We start from the raw sequence: 21,550 nt of genomic DNA on the forward strand, positions 1-21,550 counted from the left end.
AAAGGACCTCAGAAGTTTTGTATTCAGTGAACAGGCTCCACAGGTGTCCAGCCTGGCCAGGAATCGTTTTGATCCATATTGCCTACCTCCCCTATCCATGGAATCAAAACAACTGCTTTCAGGGCCCTTCTTAGAGATTCCCTCCCCAGCTACCCTACTCGTGTGCACATGCACACACACACACACACACACACGTACACACACACACACACACACACACATGTACACACACAAAGCCTTCTGGGGCCACTTCAAAGAAGTCCAGGTCAGGACACCCAGGTTCCAGCCTTCCTCATTCTGCTGCAGTGACCCAGGGGGAGTAGCTTCTATCTCCAGTTCTCAATTTTCCAGAGGGAATTGGAATCCGAAATTTCAAAAAGCCCGGGTGCCTAGGTGGCTCGGTCATTGAGCATCTGACTTCAGCTCTGGCTAAGGGCATGATCTCAGAGTTTCTGAGTTCGAGTACCATATCAGGTGAGCACGAGCGGGTGAGCCCCGCCTCTCTCTCTCTCTCTCTCTCTCTCTCTCTCTCTGTCTCTCTTTCTGTCTCTCTCCCTCTCCCTCTCTCTCAGTCCGTTGTGGGATTCTCTCTCTCTGATCCTTGCTCACTTGCACTTTCTCTCTAAAAAAGAAAAAAAAGCACCCTTCCACCCCAAACATCTGAAACGCTTGGTAGTGCTTTTGTGGGAAACTTAGCTGGGCTTCCCCTTAATAGGGGCTGCCCAGGATTTCTCCCACTGGTTGGAATTAGCCGTGTATCTCCACCACTGGTCTGTGAGCTCCTCCAGGACTGGGACTGGGTTTTATTTATATTTGGGGCTCGAACCCACGAACCACGAGATCATGACCTGAGGTGAAATCAAGAGTCTGACACTCAACCAAATGAGCCACCCAGGCGCCCCTGGGACTGGATTTTAGTATTGGCTGTAACTCTGGCTCCTGGTAGAATCTGAAATGTCCCAGGGGCTATTTACCGTTGAATCACTTTTTCCCCTTTTCATCTGAGAAAAGATGCTTCCTTCCACCCCAGGGCCCCCTGAGAGACAGAAGAAAGAGTCATAAAAGTTTATTATATGAAAGAACGAACATGGCTTCTGTACATCTATTTACAGAACAGACAGACATATTTACAACCAGGTGGAGGCCTTGGTGTCCGGCAGGTGCCCCGAGAAGAGTGAGGAGGTGTGAAGGCTCTCTCCTGGCTCCAGCACAGGGCACCTCAGCAGGAAGGGGAGAAGCAGAAGCTGGAGGGAGGGAGAGGGTTCCGGTTCTTCCTGAAGGGAGACTTGGCGGGCATGTAGCAGGTGGGACGGAGCCCAGGGTCCATGCAGGACCCTGGAAGTGCAACGGAGATCCTGGTTTGGGCCCAGAACATTCTTGGGCTGATCACAGTGTCTCTGGGGTGCCCTGGGGAAAGGTCTGTGCCCCCTCTGGTCCTGTTGCTGCCCGCAGCTGCAGAGGGGAGGGGTCCGTGGGGGTCACAGCTCGCTGGAGCGGACAGCAGGCTCCAGTTTGTGGGACAGGGCAGTGAGGACCTTGTCGAACTTCTCATAGCGCCGGGCCTGGTTGCTGCTGGCGCCCTGGCTGCCCCAGAGGAGGCGCATCTGGAACTCAGTGCTGAACACCTCCAGGAGCTCTGGCCGGGCCTGGAACCCTGCAAGGCAGGGCACAGAGGTCAGGGGACTACCATCCAGCTGGGGAAGGCCTGGGGCTCCAGGGCCTTGTTCCTAAGGCACCTCCCCCAGCTCCACCAGGAATCGAGCAACGTTTACTGATGAACATGAGCACGTGTGCCATGTATAATTTTTAAATCACTAGAATATAAAAATATTAATGTTAATTTGGAGGCATTTTTCTTTTCGTATTTTTCTGTAAGCTCCAAAGTTCTTTCTAAGAAATGAATACATTTTGCAAGTTTTTGCTAAGTAAAAAAAAAAAAAAAAAAAAATTTGTTCTCTCTGAAAAAGAAAAAGGCAGGAAAAACAAACACCAAAATATTCTCCCCACTTGCCTCTGGATAACTGTGGGTGATTTTTGTTCTTATTTCCTTTTTGCTCAGCTGTAATTTCCAGTTTATCTACAGTGAAGTTTCATGACTTAAATCATGCCTGGGGCAGTAAAAGATTGCTTTGCAAACAACCTTGTAAAGCAGCCCTGTTAGGACGTCTACTTCACAGATGGGAAGACTGAGGCTCAGAGAAAGATACGCAGCTTTGGTGCTCTTTGAATCATCTCTATCCCTCCACCCACACCGGATGCCTTCTGCTAACAGTTGAACTGATAAGTGAGTGAAAAACGGGTAAGAAAAAAAAAAAAAAAAAAGAGGGAATGGAGCAGGCAAGAGGGATGGGGAAACACAAGTGGACGTTTGGAGGAAAGGGGAGAGCAAGTCCGGTGGAGGGAGGCCCGGCTGGCAGGACCAGTGACTTTCTCGCCACCCCGCCCCCGCCATTCGATCGGTGACTCACCTTGCAGCTTGACCTCAGCGTTGGTGTGATACAGGCCTCCATGGTGGGCCACTGTTCGGGCAGCCTCCAGGTGGGCCAGGATCACCTCCACACCGTGCTCTGTGCTGCCCCAGGGCTCAGGGCCCTCAGCGGGGGCCGAGTCACATTCCAGCAGAGTGATGAGCGGCAGCACATGGGGAAACGTGGTGTTGCTCAGCGGCGGGCCTTCTGCAGGGAGGCAGGCAGGTGCTTAGAGACCTCGGAGGCCCCACCATCCGCTCTGGTCCCAGGTAACAGGTGCGGCAGGGGGAGGGTCTTCCTGGGGTCCCTGACTGAGCCCCCAAGGCTCCCGACTCCCGAGGCAAGCCCCTCCTTGTGGATTCCTCCAGCTGAACCCACTGCAGCCTCGGCACAGCCCAGAGGGCCGAGCCTGGCCCTGGCTGCGGCACACACAGTCGCCAGGTGCAGAAAGTGAGCACAGGGAGAAGAGCCCACACTGAGCTCAGTCAAGCTCTCATCATCCACATTGCGAGGGTCTTTGCCGGCCCAGAGAGGGCTAGAGCCTGTCCAAGGTTATACAGCAAGGCGGGGGAAGTACCTTTGCCCTCGTTGAGGCTCTTGAGAAATGGCTTGAGCTTCTTCTCGTAGAGGATGGCACCCTCTGTGTGTCGCTGCCGAAGGGTCACCCATGTCTGCTCCAGCCGGGCAATCTGGGGAGATCAGACTGTGAGCGACCAGCCAGGAAAGGGGCCTGCACGGGCCACAGGCCACCCTGCTGAGTGGACACCCAGATATGGGATAATAATTATTATCACGGTCACCATTCACATATCAGGGACAGTGCTGACTGCGTTTCACAGTCTCTCTTGAAGCCCTTGCAACAACTCATTTTACGGATGAGGGAACTAAGGCTCAGATAGGGAAATGACTTGCCCAAGGTCATTCCAAAATTAAGTGGCAGAGCTGGGAATTGAACCACGGCCTCTACGACCCTGTTGTTCCTACTGACTCGGCACAGGAGAGCAAGTGTAGAGTGTGGATGAGGTTTGGGCTCTGAAATTAAACAGATCTGCTTCAAATCCCAACTTTTTCAGTCTCTGACTGTGTGACCTCAGGCAAGTACTGCTGTGCCTCCGTTTCTCCAGAAGTAAAATGGGACAATAGAGGCACTTACTTCACAAGATTGTTTTGAGGAATCAGTGCTTGTAAAGTACTCAGTGTAGCACCTAGCATATATTAAGTGCTTGCTAAATGATAGCCATTTTATATTTACTCTTGAAATTCATTTAATATTTGTCACTCATTTTACAGGTGGATAAACTGAAGCCCCAAGAAGGGGAAAGACTCGGACTCAGTTCTCACAGTTACCTTTGCACAATTGCTGCCTAAAAGTCACAAAGTTCTTCCTGATTCAATGTACAGTCATCGCAAAGGATCGTATCCCAGGGCTCCTCCAAACAGCGACTACCTGAAGCCCAGCTTGAGATGCACCCCTCTGTACCTGAGCCATATCTAGGGCGCCCATGACCGCAGCGAAGCTGAACATGTTGCCCATGGTCCCCCGAAGTTCCGCCGCCAGCTGGATGGTCTTGTGCAGAAGCGCTGCCCGCTCCTCGGCGGAGCCCGTGCAGCCCAGGATGTCCACGGCCAGCATGATGGACATGGTGTGGAACCTGTCAGAGCCGCCAGGTCAGAGGGGAGGGGTCCTGTCACTGCTTGTGGTTGGGCGCCGAGGAGCGGAGGGGGCCGAGCCCAAAGTGACAGGTTGGAAAGGGTCAATGAGATTGGGAGGCGTGGCCAGAGCGAGGGAAAGCAAGCCCAAGGGCTTCTGATTGGTCAGTATAAGTCGGGGGAGGGGCCAGAGGCTTTTGAGCGCCAGGCTGAGGGGCTTGTGATCGATCAGCGGAATTCACCCGGCTGAACAGATTTAGGAAAGAAGAGTAGCTGGAGCTGATGGGCGGGGCCAAGGCTCGTGGAGTGTGATTGGTCAAGAGGGTGCAAAAGATGAAGCCCGAGATAAGAGGACTCCGTCTTTTGGGAAACTAGAATTGCTTGGAGATGCACCCCGGGAAGTAGCGATTCGTCGATGGATAGAGGGCGTAGCCAGAATCCATGGGAGCAGGGCTGAGAGACTCTGATTGGCTAACCAGCCAAGCAAAAGGGCCGCGAGGTAGCCCGGGGATCCCCCCACCCTCCTCGAGTCCTCGGGCGCCGGTGCTTGCCTTACCTTTCCAGCAGGTCTAGTCGTAGCTGCCGGCCATGGGGGAGGGTGAGCAGCTCCATGCCCCAGCGGACTCCCATTAGGGTCTGCATCTCCTTGGTAACGCCCAGTATCCTAGCAACCTGAAAGGACGCCCAGAGGGCTGATTAATTTCCTGTCGCGGCTGGCCCAAGCCATCTGGGAGTCAGAGAGCTTTATCTAGGAGGGCAGCGTGGCTGGGAGGCCGGGTTTGAATTCCAGCTCTAACCCTCTGCCACGGAGCAAATGAACCTCATTTTCACGGAAATGAGGGACAAACGGGAAAATGCCCAGAGGTGTTTGATCTGTGCTAGAGGTGACCAGGATACTCTTATTCCAGAAGGCAAATCTCAGACCCAGGGAGGGAAAGGGCTTGTCCAAGGTCACACACTGGGCCGAGAACCCAGAGATGCTCCCTTCACGCCTAGCCCTCCCCACAGGGCAATATCTCTACCCTCCTTTTCTTGCTTCCTGAGCTCAGAGACCAATGTGGCCTCCAAATGAAGTAATCAGTGCCCCCCCCCCAAAACTTCAGAGGGAGAAACTGAGGTGCAGAGTCTGGGTCCTTAGATGGTCAAGATTCATTCAAGCAAAGGCCCAGGCATTGACAATTTAAGAGTCTAGGTTATGAGTTTTGCTTATTTTGTCCACTAGGGGGCATGGGGGCTGGTAGTCTTGGTTTCTACGTTTTACATTCCGGGGAACAGCCAGGCTGAATCTTAGCAAGCTGAAAAAGTGCCCCAGGGAGCCATACACCGTGAACTTTCCCCACTGCCCAGTTCTAGTGCCAAACTGGAGGAAGCAAGACTATCTTGTTTTTTGTTTAAAAGGAGAAAATGAAGGCGCAGAGAGGTAAAGTGATCAGCCCAGAGTCACACAGCAAGTAAAGGACAACTGTGAAGCCAGAATCCAGGCCCACTAGCTATACTTGGGGAATTTAGGGGCTAGCTCCTCACCACCCCGACCTCTGTCCCAAAGCCAGAGGACAGAGGTGTTCTCTGCCCTGGTGCTCACCCAGCACCTACCAGGCAGTCAACTTTGGTGACGTGCCGGGCCAGCGTCCGGGCATCCACCTCTGCTAGCAGCTCCTTGACCTTGCGCAGGAGGCCCACCTCCAGTGGCCGGTTATCCTTGGGGATCAGTAGGGACTGGAAGGTGGCTGGGTTGAAGGAAGAGGTGGCTTCCACAATGGGGACCGTGAAGGCCCTGCCCCAGTCCCCCTCGGGGGCCCCATTTTCTGACAGTTCCTTTAGCCTCTCCCCGTAGCTCCTGGCCTGCCGGCTGGAGGCCTCAGCCGCTGCCCACTCTCGGCTGCCACGGACAGGAGGCTGGAGCTGGCAGTAATGGCCAGAGTCCGGGTCACTGTAGCTGCTAAGCGACGGTGATGGGGAGGCCTTGCAGAGCGTGTGGGAGGGACTGGCATAAGGGCCCTTGTCCGATTCCCCAGGGGGCTTTGGGGCACTTCCAGGACACAGCTGGGGTTCACTGGAGCGGCGGGTGACAGGGGAGGCAGGCAGCGCTGTGGCAGAGGGAGCTGCAGGGGCGGCGTGGACACGGGTCACTGCGGGGAGATAAAGGGAGAGAACTAGTTACCAGGGCTCCCCATCCAGTGAGGTTCTACCCTCTTCCCAAAGGACAGGCTCCATCCACCCTACAGGGGTGATGCCCCCACCTCCCTGCACCCAGGCCAGGCCCAACAGGCTCCGGCCAACTGACCGGGCCTCTATGATGCTCTTAAGTCGTCTGGACCCCAGGAATTCACACGCTCCTACCCTAAGGCTGCTGCAGCCTTGGGGAACCACTGAACTGCTTGGAGATTTCCATGACTCAGGGATGCTAATAAGCCCTTGCTGGGAGTTCACTGTGTGGAATTATTTCTCAGGGAATTAGCACTAATGATTCATTGAGGACACATGTGCCAGGAGCTGGTGCCATGCTGGCAATAACCTGGTCAGCCACAGCAAAACCACTGTCCAAATTTAGAGGTGATGTATATTGAGCTCTTACTCCCTGCAAGATCCTTCTTTGCACATCAGTCCACTTAACCCTAACATCCTGGGAAGCAAGTATTTTCATGAGCCTCATTCTACCACGAAAACACTGAGGCTCAGGGAGGTGAATTGATCTGCCTGAGCTCTCCTACCCAGCAAGGGATACGGCTGAGGTTTAAATCCTCAACCCTGGATGCTTTACACTGCCATGTTGCTTAGAAAATGCCCAATAAATAATCTGTGGCAAGGAATTTCAACTTTTGCCCTCAGGGGAGTTGTTTTGCAGGGAAGTTTGTAGTGATGACAAGTCCGCGGGCCTGTGCTTAGGGAGGGATTTGTGACACCCTGTGTAGACCACACTGCACCAGAGCCCCTGCAGGCAAAGGTTCCTTCCAGAACACCAGCCTCCCTGCACACTTTGCCTGCCACGTGGACAATATGCACTATGGCCCATGGAAAACACTCGTTTTTTTACTTTCAGAAACGAAGTAGTGGCACGTGTCTGCAACAGGAATTTTCTTTGTATCAAAAAAAAAAAAAAAAAAAAAAAGGCACAGTGCTCTGTACTTGCCGCTCAATCTTGCTATGACCCTGAAACTGCTCTAAAAAAAAATTCAAGGCTATTTAAAAGGAAAAAAGAAAAAGAAAGAAAGAAAGAAAGAAAGAAAGAAAGAAAGAAAGAGAAAAGCACAACAAGACTAGCCTGTCTGAGCCAGCCATTTGGAAGCAAGGATGCGTTAAGTCCCAGCCAACGCAGGGCCCAGTAGGACACCCTACATGTGAAAGGCGCTTGACCCGTGGGGGCTGAGTATTGCTGTATAAGCCCCCTTCCCAGCATTTGAGGCCAGGTTCAGTAACACAGCGAGCCTTTAACAGGCTTCACTGCACTCTGGAGAATGCACTGGAAACCTCTTCATGCACAGTGCCTAGTGCCCAGTAAGGGCTCAACAAATCACTGCTGAATGAATGAGCCACGGATATGTTCTGTGTGTCAATATCAGTAGTTCTGCTGGCTGGTTTTTAGTGTAAATTCCTACAGGGCATCATTCTCAGTAAAGAGGTAGAAACACACACACTCACACACTGTAACGGAAGTCATCAAAGACGGAGCACACGTGCACATACAAGGTCACTCCCACTAGATCCCCCCCACCTGGCCCTCCCCCTCCAGTGGCCATACCAGTACTGTAGGCGGGGGAGCTGGGACTCTCAGAGATGGGAGACATGGGCGAGTGCAGGTCTGGGATCTGGTCCATGCTGAGGGCACAGTTGCGGATGGATTCCCGGGGGTGGGGCAGTGATGTGCTGTGGAGCAGACACCTTCATGAGCAGAAAGCCCAGAGGGCAGAGTCCTCAGCTGGCCTTAGGACTGTCACCTCTCCCTCCATCCTAGATTGACTGAACTTCAGAGGCAGAAAAGGCTTGGGGATTGTAGAGTCCAACCCCCCAATTGGCAAATACAAACCCGAAGCCCAGAGGAGGAAGTGTTTGTGCAGTCCACCACCCACACGACTGCTCTCTTCCCGGAGAACCTTGCCCCCACTTGGAGAACTGTCTGAGAAGTAGGCCTAGCAGAAAGGATGGGGAGCCTAAGGGAACTACGCCCCCCAGCCTGGCACCTCCTCACTGCTCCCACACTATGTTCAGAATGCCAGATCCTGGCACAATTACGGTCACTGGTTCTAAACCACAGGCAAAGTGGCTACTGCCCAAAGGGTTTCCAACCAGCAATTTCTTGGCTGATGGCACCCAGCGCAGGCCTAGGGAGATGGGACCCATGCAAGTGCTGGTGGCACAGGACGGCAGGTCTCTTTGCCAAAGGCCAGGGAGGCCATAGGAATTAGGGGTATAGACTTTGGAGTCACGGACCTGGATTTGAACCTCGGTCTCACCCTTCTCCAGCAAGTGGCTTCGCCTCTCTAAACCTATCTCCTCATCTGTAAGGTGGGTGTGTCCACAGGAGCCAGCTCCTGTGGACATGGGAGTTGACGAGCCTGGGCACAGAGAGCACTCAGCACAGGGCAGGGTGCACACTGGGGTCTCAGGAATGAGTCGCTGCTGTGGCTTTTCCCGGCCTCATCTCACGCCACCCCAGAAGCAACCAGGTGTCACCAAAATGTTGTCGGGACGTCCCATGCCCTGTGCAGTGGTTTGCACACTGCAAAGCCCTCCGCTCTGATGCCCGCCTTAACCTATGCAGGTGGGTGGGGAGGGGTAGCAGCGGTGGCAGGGACAGGACGGCAGCCAGGGGTCCCCTTAGGCCAGGGGGCTGAGTAGGGGCCCTTTATGGGCAGGAACGTGGTCGTGAGAAAGGAGGAGGGGCAGGGCCCAGAGAGCTCAGCTAGTCATGGCAGAGCTGAGGCTGCAACCGGCACCTGGCTGCCTGCAAACCCTTCGCTCGCCCTTCCTCTTCCTCGCTGCAGGAAGGACACTGAGGCTCCAGGACAATAATTCCGCCCAATTCAGTGTGGCTGGGCCTTCTGTCCCTCACTAGCACTCTGATGACTGATACCCCGACTTGCCAAATGGGGAGACGGAGGCCTAGGGTGGGGTCCTCGCTTACCTGGTGGGGCAGCCATCGCTACGGGTGACCTTGTCGGCGGTGAGCCCGTCAGTCATGGTGACGCTGCGCCGCTTCATGTGGCTGCCCTTGGGGCCCGAGGGGCTGGAGGGGCCAGCAGCCTTGCCACTGCCCTGGCCCAAGCCATAGCAGGCCTCCAGGTAGCGCAGCGGGAAGGTGCGATTGACGGGGCAGTAGATGATGGCCCCGCTCTGTTCGGACACAGCCTTGCGACTGCCCACGTGGTACCGCACGAGGGCGGGCACGTGGTCGAAGCTCTCCTGCTCAAACAGGTACTGGATGTGGGTGTAGCTCTCACCCGCCTTCACCACGACCTTGTTGATCTTGAAGTGCAAGGCCTGGTTGCGCCAGCGGCAGGTGAGGACATAGTCACCCAGGCTGGTGAGTGAGTCCCGGATGAGGAAGTCGCCATTGCGCTGCACCAGGGTCTCTGATACCTGTGGGAGGCAGTGGTCAGGCTGGAGTAGGGCAGGGGCAGGAGAGGGCCAGACCCAGGATCTGGGCGACACAGTGAACAGAGATATCTAAAGTTTGGGAGGGGGGAAGCAGTGACCCAGATTCAAGGGGGCGATGCAGCCACAGGCCCTGGGTCTGGTGCACAGAGGCTCAGGAATGGGAGGAATAACACCCTGGAATGTGTGTTACAGGGACACCGAGTCTGGGGGCACTGGCGGTCACACGATCTGAAACTCAGGTCTCAGACCTGCTCCTTCTTAGGGCCCGAGCTGGACAGAGTGAATTCCCAATCCTCATTCCTCCAAGGACCCTGTGTTCTCACATGGCTCTGGGCCTTCATACCCTCCGGCTGCTTTTTCTGCCTGGACCAACTTTCCCACCCTGCCCACCTGATGAATTCTTATCCATCTTTCACTGGCCTCTCTCATCAGTGCCCCCTCCTCAGGGCTCGCCCACATTCCCTGCTGGGCACTCCATTCTTGCACTTCCTCCACTGGGCTCTGACTGCCTACCCATCAGCCCCCACCTCGGACTACCAGCCCTCTGGGGAAGCCACCACCCCTTTTCTCTCTGCATTCTTGGTGCCCAGCACAGGGCCTGGCAGAGTTGATGCTTGACAAAGACTGAGAGCATGGTGAGAGAGGGAATAGGTGACTATCAGCTTGTCTGTGCCTCAGCCCAGAAACTCAACTGTGCCAAAACTGAGACTCCTTGGCATTGACACTCACTAGCCAAATGCACGAGAGGCCAATGTATAGCCCCATAGAGCTAGACCTCATTGCCATCCACTCAGATTGAATCTACCAAGCAATGGGTCAGAGCCTATCTGGGCAGGGCTGGCCAAGGTGGTGGATGGAAGCATCTAGGGCTGAAGTCCCACCCGGGGTCCACTCACCTCACGGGGGATGCGGCCATGGTACCAGGCATGGCTGCGGAGATCTGTGCTGCTGAGTTTGAGTTCCTCCTCCAACTCCTTGTGCAGTTTCTCAGGTGAGGAGTCCAGGATGTACTTCTCCTTGGAGAACTGGGCAGGAGACAGCAAAGAGTTGGCTTCCAGTCTGAAGCCCCCTTCCTTCTTCTCTCCCACCCCCTCCCCACCCCAGGTGAGCTGTTTTCATCCTTGGACCCTGGGAAGACTTAGGCACAGGTGCCAGAAAGGTCCTCACCCATGAGTCCCTAGACCAGCAGGAATAAGGAAATCTCAATTAGTCCTACTATGTTCCAGACCCTGTGCTATGTGCCAGGAGTAAATGAGGCAATAAACAAACCAGTCCCTGTCCTCAAGGAAGCTCCTAGTCTAGGGGGGGAAGCAAAAGCGACATGAACATTTGAGCAGAATAAGGTCAGCACCACAGTACTGGACAGCGGCAAAGACCCGAGCGGCTTTTAGGAGGCAGAAGATAAAGTGTAGGCGAGGTAGAGTGGTCCAGGAAGCCTTCCTGGAGGGCGTGGAAACAACAAAACACTCATTCTGCACCAAAAACACCAAACAGATCTTGCCTTGGGAGAGGGAGGATTTCTACAGGTGGATCTGGGAGGTAAGGCAGCAGGTACCCAGGAAAAGGCATGGACAAAAACTTAGGGCTGGGCGGACGAGGATACATTCTGGGATGCTGAATTATACAGTGGAAGGCTGGAGGAGGCAGCTATAAACAGGGAAGCAGAGGCCCCCACACAGACATCTCTGCTGTCCTTTACAATTCCCAAAGCCCTTTCTACCTTGCCATCTCAAGCAATCCTGGCCAGATGGGGAAACTGTGGCCAAGCAGAGAAGCCAAAGGGCACTCAGTGGAGTTAATGCCCAGGACTACCCCCCTCCCACCTGCCAAAGAGGGAGACTCCTGGTTTCCTGGTTACTGTGGCCCAGGGTTGAATACCTAAGAGCAGAGGGAGGGGAGTTCCTGCCGCCAGGTGCACCCCCACCATGAAGCCCTGCCCAGTCCTGGCTGTGCCATGTGAGTTCTCTGGGCCTCAGTTTCCTCCTCTGCAAAATGGGCTTAATGACAGAATCTGCCTCATTGGATTCCAAGGATGAAAGGAGATAATACTCCAGAGGACCCATAGATGTCCTTGTCACTGTGAGGACATGTGAAATTACTTTCTCTCCCTTCCCCCAACTCCAGGCCCCAAAGATGACTGCTCTAGGATAGGTAGACTGACCCTGAACTGGCCAGGACAGATGAAAGGGACACTAGAGGGCCTGGCTTCAGTCCAGGTGACAGTCTTTCCCCAGGACCCCCTACTCACTGGGTCCAAGGGTCCTCCAGTCCACTCCCTGCCTTTTCAGACTTCTCAAAGATCTCAGAGCCTAACTCTGCAGCTCCATTCCCTACCCCTCTGCTCCCACACTGCCTCAGTTTACCCCAACCCACACTGCTCCCAAAACACTCTAATTCCCAGCTTCAGCGATATCTAGAGTCTCTGACTTCATTATTTCAACAATGATTAAGCCCCCACTCTGGGACAGGTCCTGTGCTAGGGGCTGAGGTCCCAAGGTCATCAAGACGGGTGACTTCTGCCTTAGAGGAGCCATGCAATTCCAGGTTTTCTGAATGTTTAGAGATGCACAGAGAGCTCTGGGAGCTAAGAGAGTCCCTCCTCATCTAGTCAGGGAGTAGAGTCCCTGAAGAGGTGATGTTTCCACGGAGGCCTGCAGAAGGACTGGATGAGCCCAGCAAAAGCATCAAGGCAGGGTGGCAGACAGGCAGACAGGCAGACAGGTGGGCAAAGAAGAGCTTCTGGGAAGAAAGTGGCAGAGCCAAGGTCCTGGGGTGGGGGAAAGTTTAAAAGGGTCAAGAATGATGGGGGCAGGTGGGGCAGGGCTGTCAGGCTGCCGTGGGGGGCTAGAGGCCACAGAGGGCTTTTCAAGAGTCAGTCTGCTGTGTGGAAAGTGGCTTAGTGCTTTCCAGGCAAAGGCAGGGGAGGGTGGGGCACAAGGGTGGGGACTGGGGAAAGGGTGTTTGTTTATGTAGCCTTTGACCGGGTATGGGGAAAGAGGGTGGAGGGGTCAGAGATGATTTCAGATGGGGATCCTGGGAGGACAATGAGATACTCTGCAAGGTGAGAAAGGCAGGAGCAGGAGCAGCTTGGTGATGGGCACATGAAAACCTGGGCATTGAGAAGTGTGTAGGGCTCTGGGACAGATGGTGGGGGTCAGTGATGGTACAGGTGCTCAGGAAAAGACAGGTTCTGGGGATGGGGATTCTGTACATCCTCCTCCACCCCGGGTAGAAACTGATACCCCCAAAGGGCAGTTAGGCCAAGCACTGAACTGCGGTGGGGGTCCCCTCAGATACCTACGCTTCTGTATGGAGTTCCCTATTCTTCGGGGTCCTTGGTCTCCCTCCTTACATCACCCCACACCCTGGGGAGGGAAGACTGCGAGTCACAGGGGAGAGGACAACAGTACCCCAGCCTTCTGGAGTTCTCCTTGATAAAAAGCATGTAACTGAGAACTCACCCCAGTTCCACAACTGGAACAAGACGGACATAGGGCAACGAAGGGGAGCGGGTTGTGTGGTAAAGAACCTGGCCACCAGACTCTGCCCACCACTGTGTGACCTTGCGCTAGTCATTTTCCCTCTCTGAGCCTGAGTAGCCTCATCTGTAAAGGGGGTGGGGGTGGGGTACTGGGATCCACTTTTTCAATGGTCACGGAAAGAATCTGGGGTAACCAACTTTGTCCTCCCACATACTGAGGGTAGGGAGCCCTCGGGTCCTTGTGCCCTCCTCCTCACTCTCGACTTGGGGGTCCCCAGCTCCCAAAACTGGGGGTGGGGGGTGGGGGGGGGCGTTGCGGGCTGGGGCGCGAATGCAGCATCCTTGAGCTCGGCGCACCCCTATTGGCCAGAGATGATCTCACCGCCTCCCCGCCTGCGCGCGCCTCATTGGCCAGTGCGGGGATGCTGCGCTCCGCCGCCGGCGGGGCCGTCATTCAGGCGGGCTCGGAGCGTGTGTGTGAGCCTCGCGGAGCGCAGAGGTGACGCGCCCGCCGTCCCCCAGGGGTCTCCGGAGGCAAAAGCGCAGAGACCCTCGGTCAGGGTCTTGACCCCTAAACCCCAGCCCGAGCCCAGCAAGCCGCCCCTCCAGCTTCCTACGGTCTGGCAACCCCAAGCAAGGCCATCCCCAGATGATGCTCCGCAGAGAGGCGGGGTCCGGGTCCTCCCCTCCACCCCCTTCCGTTTAACCCTTTCACCGCCGCGGCGCGGTCCCGCACTGCCCGGCCGGCTGGGCTGGGAGCCCCGCGCCCCGAGCCTGCCCTAGTCCACCTAGAGGGAGGGAGGGTGGCGGGCTCCCCGGCCCCAGCCCCGGCACCCGCAGCATCCCTTCAGCTTCGCGCCCCTCACTCAGCCTTCGGACCCCAGCCCAGAGCCCCCGGTACAATGGGGAGCCAGCCTGCCCCGGTCAGCCGCTGGGGCCGGAGCGCTCGCTGGAGGACCGGCAGGACGCCGGGGGACCGCAGCTCCCGGTACCCAGTGCCCCAGCTCAGCTCCTCCTGAGAAGGCGGGACCCGAACGACAGTCCCACAGCCCCGAGTCCCGGGAGCGGCAGCCCGGACCCTCACCCTGCGGAGCGACTGGGCGCCCAGAGGTGAGGCTGGGGCGACCCCGCCCCCTCCCGCAGCCCCTGCCCCTGCCCCGGCCCCGCCAGACCCTGCGAGGCGCCCCCGGGCTGAGGCTCGCGGCCCCCGGGGCCCGGGGCGGAGCGGCCGGGGTCCCAGCCCGGAGCGCCTGGCGGGGACCGAGCCGCCCCCTCACCTGCACCTGCACGAAGGAGCCGCGGTAGAAGCAGCAGGCGGCGGCCGACAGGGCGCTCCACAGGCTGCACCGCTCGGTCATGGTGGGGCCGGGCGTCCGGGGCCGGGCCGGTGCGGGGGGCGGCGGCCGGCGGGGCAGGGGCGCGGGGACCGACCGGGCTGGGCACCGGCTGCGCGTGCCTCTCGGCGGCGCGATTACCTCATCGCCTTGGCGGGGGAGGAGCGGGGAGGCGGGGCGGGGAGACCCCACCCTCCAGCCGGCCAGGGGAGGGGAGGGGGCCATTGTTCCTCCCTCCGCCCGCCCCCCGCTCCCCGCCCCTCGCCCCGCGCGCTCCAGCCCCGCAGGGCTGCCTGGAGTCCGGGGATGCGGAGCAGAGGACCAGCCTAGGGGGGCGGTCACGGAGGGGCAGCGGGATGGGGTGGGGATGCCTGGGCTCGGGAGGGGGGGGGGGTCCTGCCTCCCCTACTCGCCGCACCCTGTACCCTTCGCTGACCCGGGGCGGGCAAAGACTTTGAATTAAATCGTATCCAAAGCCGGAAACAAACCCCTGTACGCGTTTGACCAAATCCTTTGTGGCCTCGGGAAACCTCCCAGAGCCCAGGATTTCTCCCCTCTGACTCGGAATCAGGGACCCTGCTGAGAATTATCACCGGATGCTGATCTGACAGACTCTGGGGGTGCAGAGAGCCAGTAAGGCTCAATGCTCAGGGCACCAACCTGGGTTCAACTAGCAGTGTCCCCACCTCCACCCCACCATCCCCTCCTCTTGGAGCCCAGGTTCACTCATCTGCAAAAGATACCTGTGCTGACCTCATACAACCCTTCTGAGCCTCGGCTGAGTTGATGCACGTTAAGTTGCCAGGCATGAAGTAAGTGCTCAGTAAATGCATGCTACTATTTTCAAGCTTATTGCCGGGGCTTTTTGTGCTGCGATTAAAGAGAGTCATCGCTGACTCTGCATCAGTCAGGCCTAAGGTACAAATCCTTGTGACAGGCTGTGTGACATTAGGGATGTGAGTCCACCTCGCTGGGCTTCAGTTGTTTGATTCTTTTCTGCAAACACATCTGAAGCTCTGAGCAGGGAGCTTGGAGTTTTATGGTCTTGGAACTTGGGAACCCTTGCTTTAGAATCAAAGTATTCACATCAGGGTCTGAGAACCCTGGAGTTCCTTAAGCTAGTGCCTCGGGGCAGGAACGGACTTTTGGTAACTGGCTATTGATTCTACCACCGTCTGAGGCTTGAAGCTAAACCTAACGTTCTTTTGACTGCACCCGTTAGAGAACTGTTTAATCAGTTCCAGTCAGCAGGTATTATTTCTTTTATAATATTTTAAAATACATTTTTTTTTTAGCCCCATACACTAAAGGAAAAATACAAAGTTAATAATCCTCACAGGGATCTTACTACCACCAGTGATGGGGATCTCACTACCTTGCCAGGTGACTGAGAATTGTGGGCTGCTGAAATGTGTGCCCTGTGGGTCCTACCCACTGGCTTTGGTGCCAGTTCTCCCTAAGGCCTCTGTCCCTCTGTGGTGCAAGGGCTCTAGATAAGGAGCCAGGGCGAGATTCCCAGAGCAGCTCCAGTTCAACTTGCTGCAGCCCGGGGCTGCACTTTCTGGGCTCACCCAGCTTGCCTTCTGACCCTTGCCCACACTCTTGCCTCTGCTTGGATCACTCAAGTGCCTATCTCTGCTTATCTTTGCTCCTTCTCAGCTTTTCCTCTGGGGACAGGATTGTGGTGAACATTCCTGGTCAACCCCAATGGCTTGGCTTCAACGCTTCCTCCTCCAGAAAGCCTTCCTCGATCTCCCTCTCCCCACCTCCCAAGCTCCCCTACATCCTGAGCTCCAATAGCTTCCTTCACTAGTCACGAACACAGAGTTTTATAGGCAACATCTCAGATGATGGAATGTTCCTGAGGTCAGGAGCCAGGCCAGCCTGCTCTATTCCAGGCCCAGCAACCCTACTTATGGGGATGGACTCATTGAGCCCACAGCAATCCTAGGTGGGAGGAGCCTCTGCTACCACATAGGTGAACACTGAGGCTCAGAGAGGTGACCCACATACCCAAAGTCATGTAGCAAGTAAGTGGCAGATCTGGGACTAAAATTTGGGTCTGCTGGATCACAAAACAAAAGCCCAAACCACTCTGTATGATTTTGTCCTGGTCCCCATGTGGACCAGGAGCCCTTTGAACACAAAACCTGGACCTCCTGCCTCTGCTGTATGCTCTGTACTCAGCAGGCAGCCTGGCCCAGTGCGGGTGCTCCCGGAGGCGGAAGGCCAAGGACTTTGTCCGTGGCCTTGGCATCAGATAAAATTGGATAGCAGGGGCGCCTGGGTGGCTCAGTTGGTTAAGCATCCTGCTTCGGCTCAGGTCACGATCTCACGGTTCGTGAGTTCAAGCCTCGCGTCGGGCTCTGTGCCGACAGCTCAGAGCCTGGAGCCTGCTTCGGATTCTGTGCCTCCCTCTCTGTCTGCTCCTCCCTCGCTCAGTCTCTGTCTCTCAGATTTGAACTGCAATCTCAGTTCTGCCCTGTGGTAGCGGTGTGTGGCTGTGGGCAAATCACTGTGCGTGTCTGGGCCCCAAGTTTCCCAAACGTAGATGGGTACACAGGAAGACCTTCCCTGCCCAGCGATGAGGGAAGAAGCCAAAGACCTCCTTCATGTACAGAGCTCATAACTGTCTCCCTTCCGGTGCTGGCAGCCAGCACAGGGCTCTGCACACAGTAGGCACCCAAGACGTAAAGTTACTCTCGTTATCATCCTCGTCTCAAAACTGCATTCTCAACATTCCCAGCGCCCGGGACAAATTAAGTGTGTGGCAAACATGAGCTGCATCCATGATCTGTGATGAAAACTGAGGCACCTTTTCTTCCTCCCACCTCTCAACATCAGCACATGCTCAGAGACCGCGTGGGATTGGGGCTCCGCGGTCTGTGTAGGGAGACATCCTCCGGGCCCTGTCCAGCTGGCAGGTGGGTGGGGTCTGGTGGTAACAAACAGTGGGGTGTCCTGTGTTTGCGGCTGGGAGACAATGGCATGGGAAGAAGGTCCTCGGGAGTGAAACCAGAGCCCAAGCTCCGCGCCGACCCCGAGACCCTCTCCTCCTGGGAACAGGCAGTGAGGTCCCGCTCCCAACAAGGCTCAGAAAAGAACTCTGCCCTTCGTGGAACAGGCTCTGAGCTGTCCAGTGTCCCCTGCCCAGCCCCTCTTACCTTCACGTAGTCCCCGCCAGCCTCTGGTTCTCCAGCAGCCCTGGAAGGAGAGAAGAGAGCTGAGTGTACCCAGCCCTACCTGGATCCCCAGCTGCCAGCTTCTTCCCACCTGCCTGGTACCAGCATCTGGCCCTCAAGGCCCCAGAGGGCTAATCCTGAAGCCAGGAGGGGGGCATTGCAGCTGACAGCGCTCACTCTCCAGTTGTGTGACCCCACACAAATCCCCTTACCTCTCTGGGGCAGTGGTGGGCTGGGGAGGGGGGGTCCTACCTGAGAACTGGGGATAATGACAGCCTCTGCCTCCCTGGGTTGTCGCCAGGACTCCAGGAGCTGATAAATGTTCCATACTTCCCAGATCACTGTCTTCACCCAGCTTCAGAGCATCCAAGTGTTCTCGTCCCTCTCCACTCCAAATACTGGTGGCCCCAGGCTGGGGCTCAGCCTCCTCTCCCCCCACCACCACCCTGCACGCTCTTCCTGGGCAGAGTGGCCGGCTCAGCAACACAGTGTGGTGCTGTTGCTGGTGACTGTGGGCTGTGGAATGGATCCCCCAGCCTTCAGGGTGGCCGGGATGGGACCTGGAGAGGCCAGAGGCCAGGAGTGGCTAGCTTTCCCAGGTGCCAGACAGCTACTAACCTTCCTCGTGGGGGACGCTGTGAGCCACCTCCCCTGGGTCCTTGACCTTAAATGCCATCTCTTCTCTGATGCAGCCTGGAACTGCCCCTTTAACACCAGCCTCACAAACCCACCTGTCCCCTTAGCGTGGCCCCTTGGATGTCTGAAGTCATCTTGGACTTGTCTTATCCAAAGCAGGTCTGTTGCTACCCGCCCCCTGCGGCCACACCCCTGCTCCCCACATCCGTTTCCCATCTCAGTTGATGTCAGCTGTATCCTCGTTGCTTTGTTTGGCAAGAAAAAATCTGCAGTCATCTGTGCCTCTTCTTCCAGTCACACCCCACACCCAACCCGTCAGGAAATCCTGCGACTCTGCCTTCAAAATAGATCCTGACCACTTCTCTCCAAGAGGCAACGCTCGCTTCGTCCGGGAGCCCCGGGTCCTCTGTGGAGCCCACGGCAGCCTTCTCGCTGGCTCTCTGTCTGTTCTCACAGGCTCTCAGCTTCCACCCCACCCCCAGTGGCCCTCAGGTGAAAACCTAAGCCGGTCACGGGTGCACACAGCACCCCCACCCGCCCTGGGCTCCCTCCTCTCATGGAACAAGATGTAAACACCTCTCTGTGACTTGCAAATGGCTGGGCATGTCATTTTTCACCCAAACCAGAACTTTTCTTCCCTTGTGAGAGTAAAGAGGTGCCCTCATTATGCCAGACAAACAGCCACAGGGGCGCCTGGGTGGCTCAGTCGGTTGAGCGTCTGGCTTCGGCTCAGGTCACGATCTAGCAGTTTGTGAGTTTGAGGCCCGCATCGGGCTCTGTGCCGACAGCTCCGAGCCTGGAGCCTGCTTTGGGTTCTGTGTCTCCCTCTCTGCCCCTTCCTCACTCGCGCTCTGTCTCGGTCTCTCTGTCTCTCTCCAAAATGAATAAACATTAAAAAAAAATTTAAAAAATAGCATAAAGCAGGTCATACGTTCCCCAACCTACAAGGCCTTGTATAACCTGGAGGCCCCCAACCACCCACCTTGCTGACCCCCAACCTGCCTCCCTCATTTATTCTGTCCCTCATTCTGCCCCAGCCACATTGGCCTCGTCACCAAGCTCACTCTTGCTACCAGGAGCATATTCCCTCTGCCTGGAATGCCCTTCCTCCAGATCTCCATGCAGCTTGCCCCTCCCCCTCGTTTATTTAGGACTCTGTTTAACACGCCTCCTCGGAGAAGCCTTCCCGGACCACCCTCCCTGGTCCTTCACTCCCTGTCCTCAACCCTGCTTTATCTTCCTCAGTCTCTGCCTGCAATGATCATTTTACATTTATTTGTTGACTGTTAATTACCCGACACCTTCATGAGGGCATTGACTTTGCCTCGTTCATGGCGAAGCTCCCAGCACAGTGCCTGGCGTGTAAATGTAATAAATTTAATAAAATACATTTAATTTAAGACAACACACAAAATCTGAGCTTAAAATATCATGGGTAAGGTGTGCATTCCCAGGGCAGAAATCCACACAGGGTTCCCCCCCTGCTCCTGGGGCCACAGGGCTCCTCGGTGAGAGGTTGTCTGACAGGCCTCCCTCTTCTGACATTCTAGCAACCCCACTGCTAACTTTCCCTCTTGCAGAGTCCTTCCTGACTTAAAAACATAGTCTCTCGGGGCGCCTGGGTGGCTCAGTCTTTTAAGCGTCCAAATCTTGGTTTCGGCTCAGGTCATGGTCTCACGGTTGACGAGTTTGAGTCCCGTGTCGTACTCTGCACTGACAGTATGGAGCCTGCTTAAGATTCTGTCTCTCCCTCTCTCTCTGCCCCTCCCCTGCTTGTTCTCTCTCTCTCTCTCTCAAAGTAAATAAACTTCAAAACAAAAAACATAGCCTCTCAAGCTGCACCCCAGCCACAGCCACAGCAGTTTTCCAAAGCCAATTTGGTTCCCTCCGTCCAGCAGCTGTGGGAGCCAGCTGGAGTAGGGACCCCTCCTCCCCGCTCACCTCTGCCAGCTTTTCCCGGGTGAGGTGTCCCATCCCAGAGTTTCCGGCTATTCAGTCCCGGAAATCCGCTCGCTGCTGGGAAAAGATTGGACAGGACACTGGGATCGCCCCAGTGCTTCCTCCCTCCTTCCTGTCTACTTCCCCTCGGGCGAGGGAGGAGAGCCTTGGAGAAGGGGGTGCCTGCACCAAGGATCAAGTGGACCGGGGGGTCCGAGCCAACAGGGGAGCTCAGGGCAGAGGCCGAGACCCAAGAAGCTGGGCCACACTCAGTCCCCATCACCTCACTCTGCCCCTCCGCAAGACTCTAGGATTTCCCAAACGTAATGTCTGCCTCCGATCCACTGCCATCACCTGCCTGGACTATTGCCACCACCTCAGCACTGGCCTCCCTGCCTCTGTGTCTTCTGTGACTTGTTCTCACTCCAGCAACCAGCGCATTCCTGTTAAAGTGGAAGTCAGATCTTGGGATTTCCTGTGGTTCAACCCACAGGAGTGGCCCCCCAGTGTCACTCAGAGTAAGGGCCAAAGTCCTCCTAACAGTCTTATAGAGTGGGTCCTCACCACCTCCCCCATCCCATGTCCTAACCTGCTCCCTTCACTCATGCTGCTCCAGCCAGGCTGGGCTTCTTGCTGGATTTTGTCCCCACCTCAGGATCTTTGCATTTTCTTTTTAAAAATGTTTTAAGTTTATTTATTTTTGAGATGGGGGGAGGGGCAGAGAGAGAGAGAGAGAAAGAGAGAGAGAGAGAGAGAGAGAGAGAGAGAATCCCAAGCAGGCTCTGCCCTGTCAGCACAGAGCCAGATGCGCGGGGCTTAACCGAGCCACCCAGGCACCCCAGGGCCTTTGCACTTTCTGTCCCTCCTCTGCTGGAATACTTTCCCTCCCGATACCACTGAGCTCTCTCCCTGCCCTCCATCAGATCTTTACTAAAACGTCCCCTTCTCAGTGAGGCCTTCCCTTGCCACCCATCTGAAAGTGTGACCCACTCCACATTCCCTACCTCCCTTCCCTGGTTAGTTTTTCTCTGTGGCACTTCATGTGACCTGCCATGCATTGACTATCTTCTCTTACTAGAACATAAGCTCCACAAGGACAGGACTTGGGATCTGCTTAGAACAGTGCCAGGCACCCCATAAAGATTTTTTGGAGTGAACAAATGTCACACAGCATCTCCATGCAACCCTGGGAACAAAGTCTGGTTCTCATGGCTCAGTTCTCTGTGACTGGCACGGTCAGCCATCCCTCCTCTCTCCTCCTTGCTC

General features: G+C 55.9%; 1 protein-coding gene across 5 annotated transcripts in view; it reads right to left on the reverse strand.

The window, feature by feature from the left end:
• Nucleotides 1-1,050: 1,050 nt before the first annotated feature.
• SH2D3C (SH2 domain containing 3C) overlaps nucleotides 1,051-21,550 on the reverse strand; it is a 29,900-nt gene continuing 9,400 nt past the window's right edge. For 4 of the 5 annotated variants that reach the window (XM_042964949.1, XM_007094436.3, XM_042964951.1 and 1 more), the window contains 10 exons: nucleotides 17,693-17,732; nucleotides 10,610-10,738; nucleotides 9,241-9,695; nucleotides 7,858-7,982; nucleotides 5,712-6,247; nucleotides 4,675-4,790; nucleotides 3,949-4,120; nucleotides 3,046-3,157; nucleotides 2,469-2,675; nucleotides 1,051-1,654 (listed from right to left, as the gene is read on the reverse strand). In XM_042964949.1, the coding sequence (XP_042820883.1) occupies nucleotides 1,479-1,654; nucleotides 2,469-2,675; nucleotides 3,046-3,157; nucleotides 3,949-4,120; nucleotides 4,675-4,790; nucleotides 5,712-6,247; nucleotides 7,858-7,982; nucleotides 9,241-9,695; nucleotides 10,610-10,738; nucleotides 17,693-17,732 (2,068 nt within the window). In that variant the 3' untranslated portion in view covers nucleotides 1,051-1,478. Of the gene's footprint in view, nucleotides 1,655-2,468; nucleotides 2,676-3,045; nucleotides 3,158-3,948; nucleotides 4,121-4,674; nucleotides 4,791-5,711; nucleotides 6,248-7,857; nucleotides 7,983-9,240; nucleotides 9,696-10,609; nucleotides 10,739-14,471; nucleotides 14,681-17,692; nucleotides 17,733-21,550 lie in introns of those variants that run through there. The other variant, XM_042964952.1, reaches the window with a different exon arrangement.

Source organism: Panthera tigris, chromosome D4, assembly GCF_018350195.1.
Source record: "Panthera tigris isolate Pti1 chromosome D4, P.tigris_Pti1_mat1.1, whole genome shotgun sequence".
NCBI classification, from domain to species: Eukaryota; Metazoa; Chordata; class Mammalia; order Carnivora; family Felidae; genus Panthera; species Panthera tigris.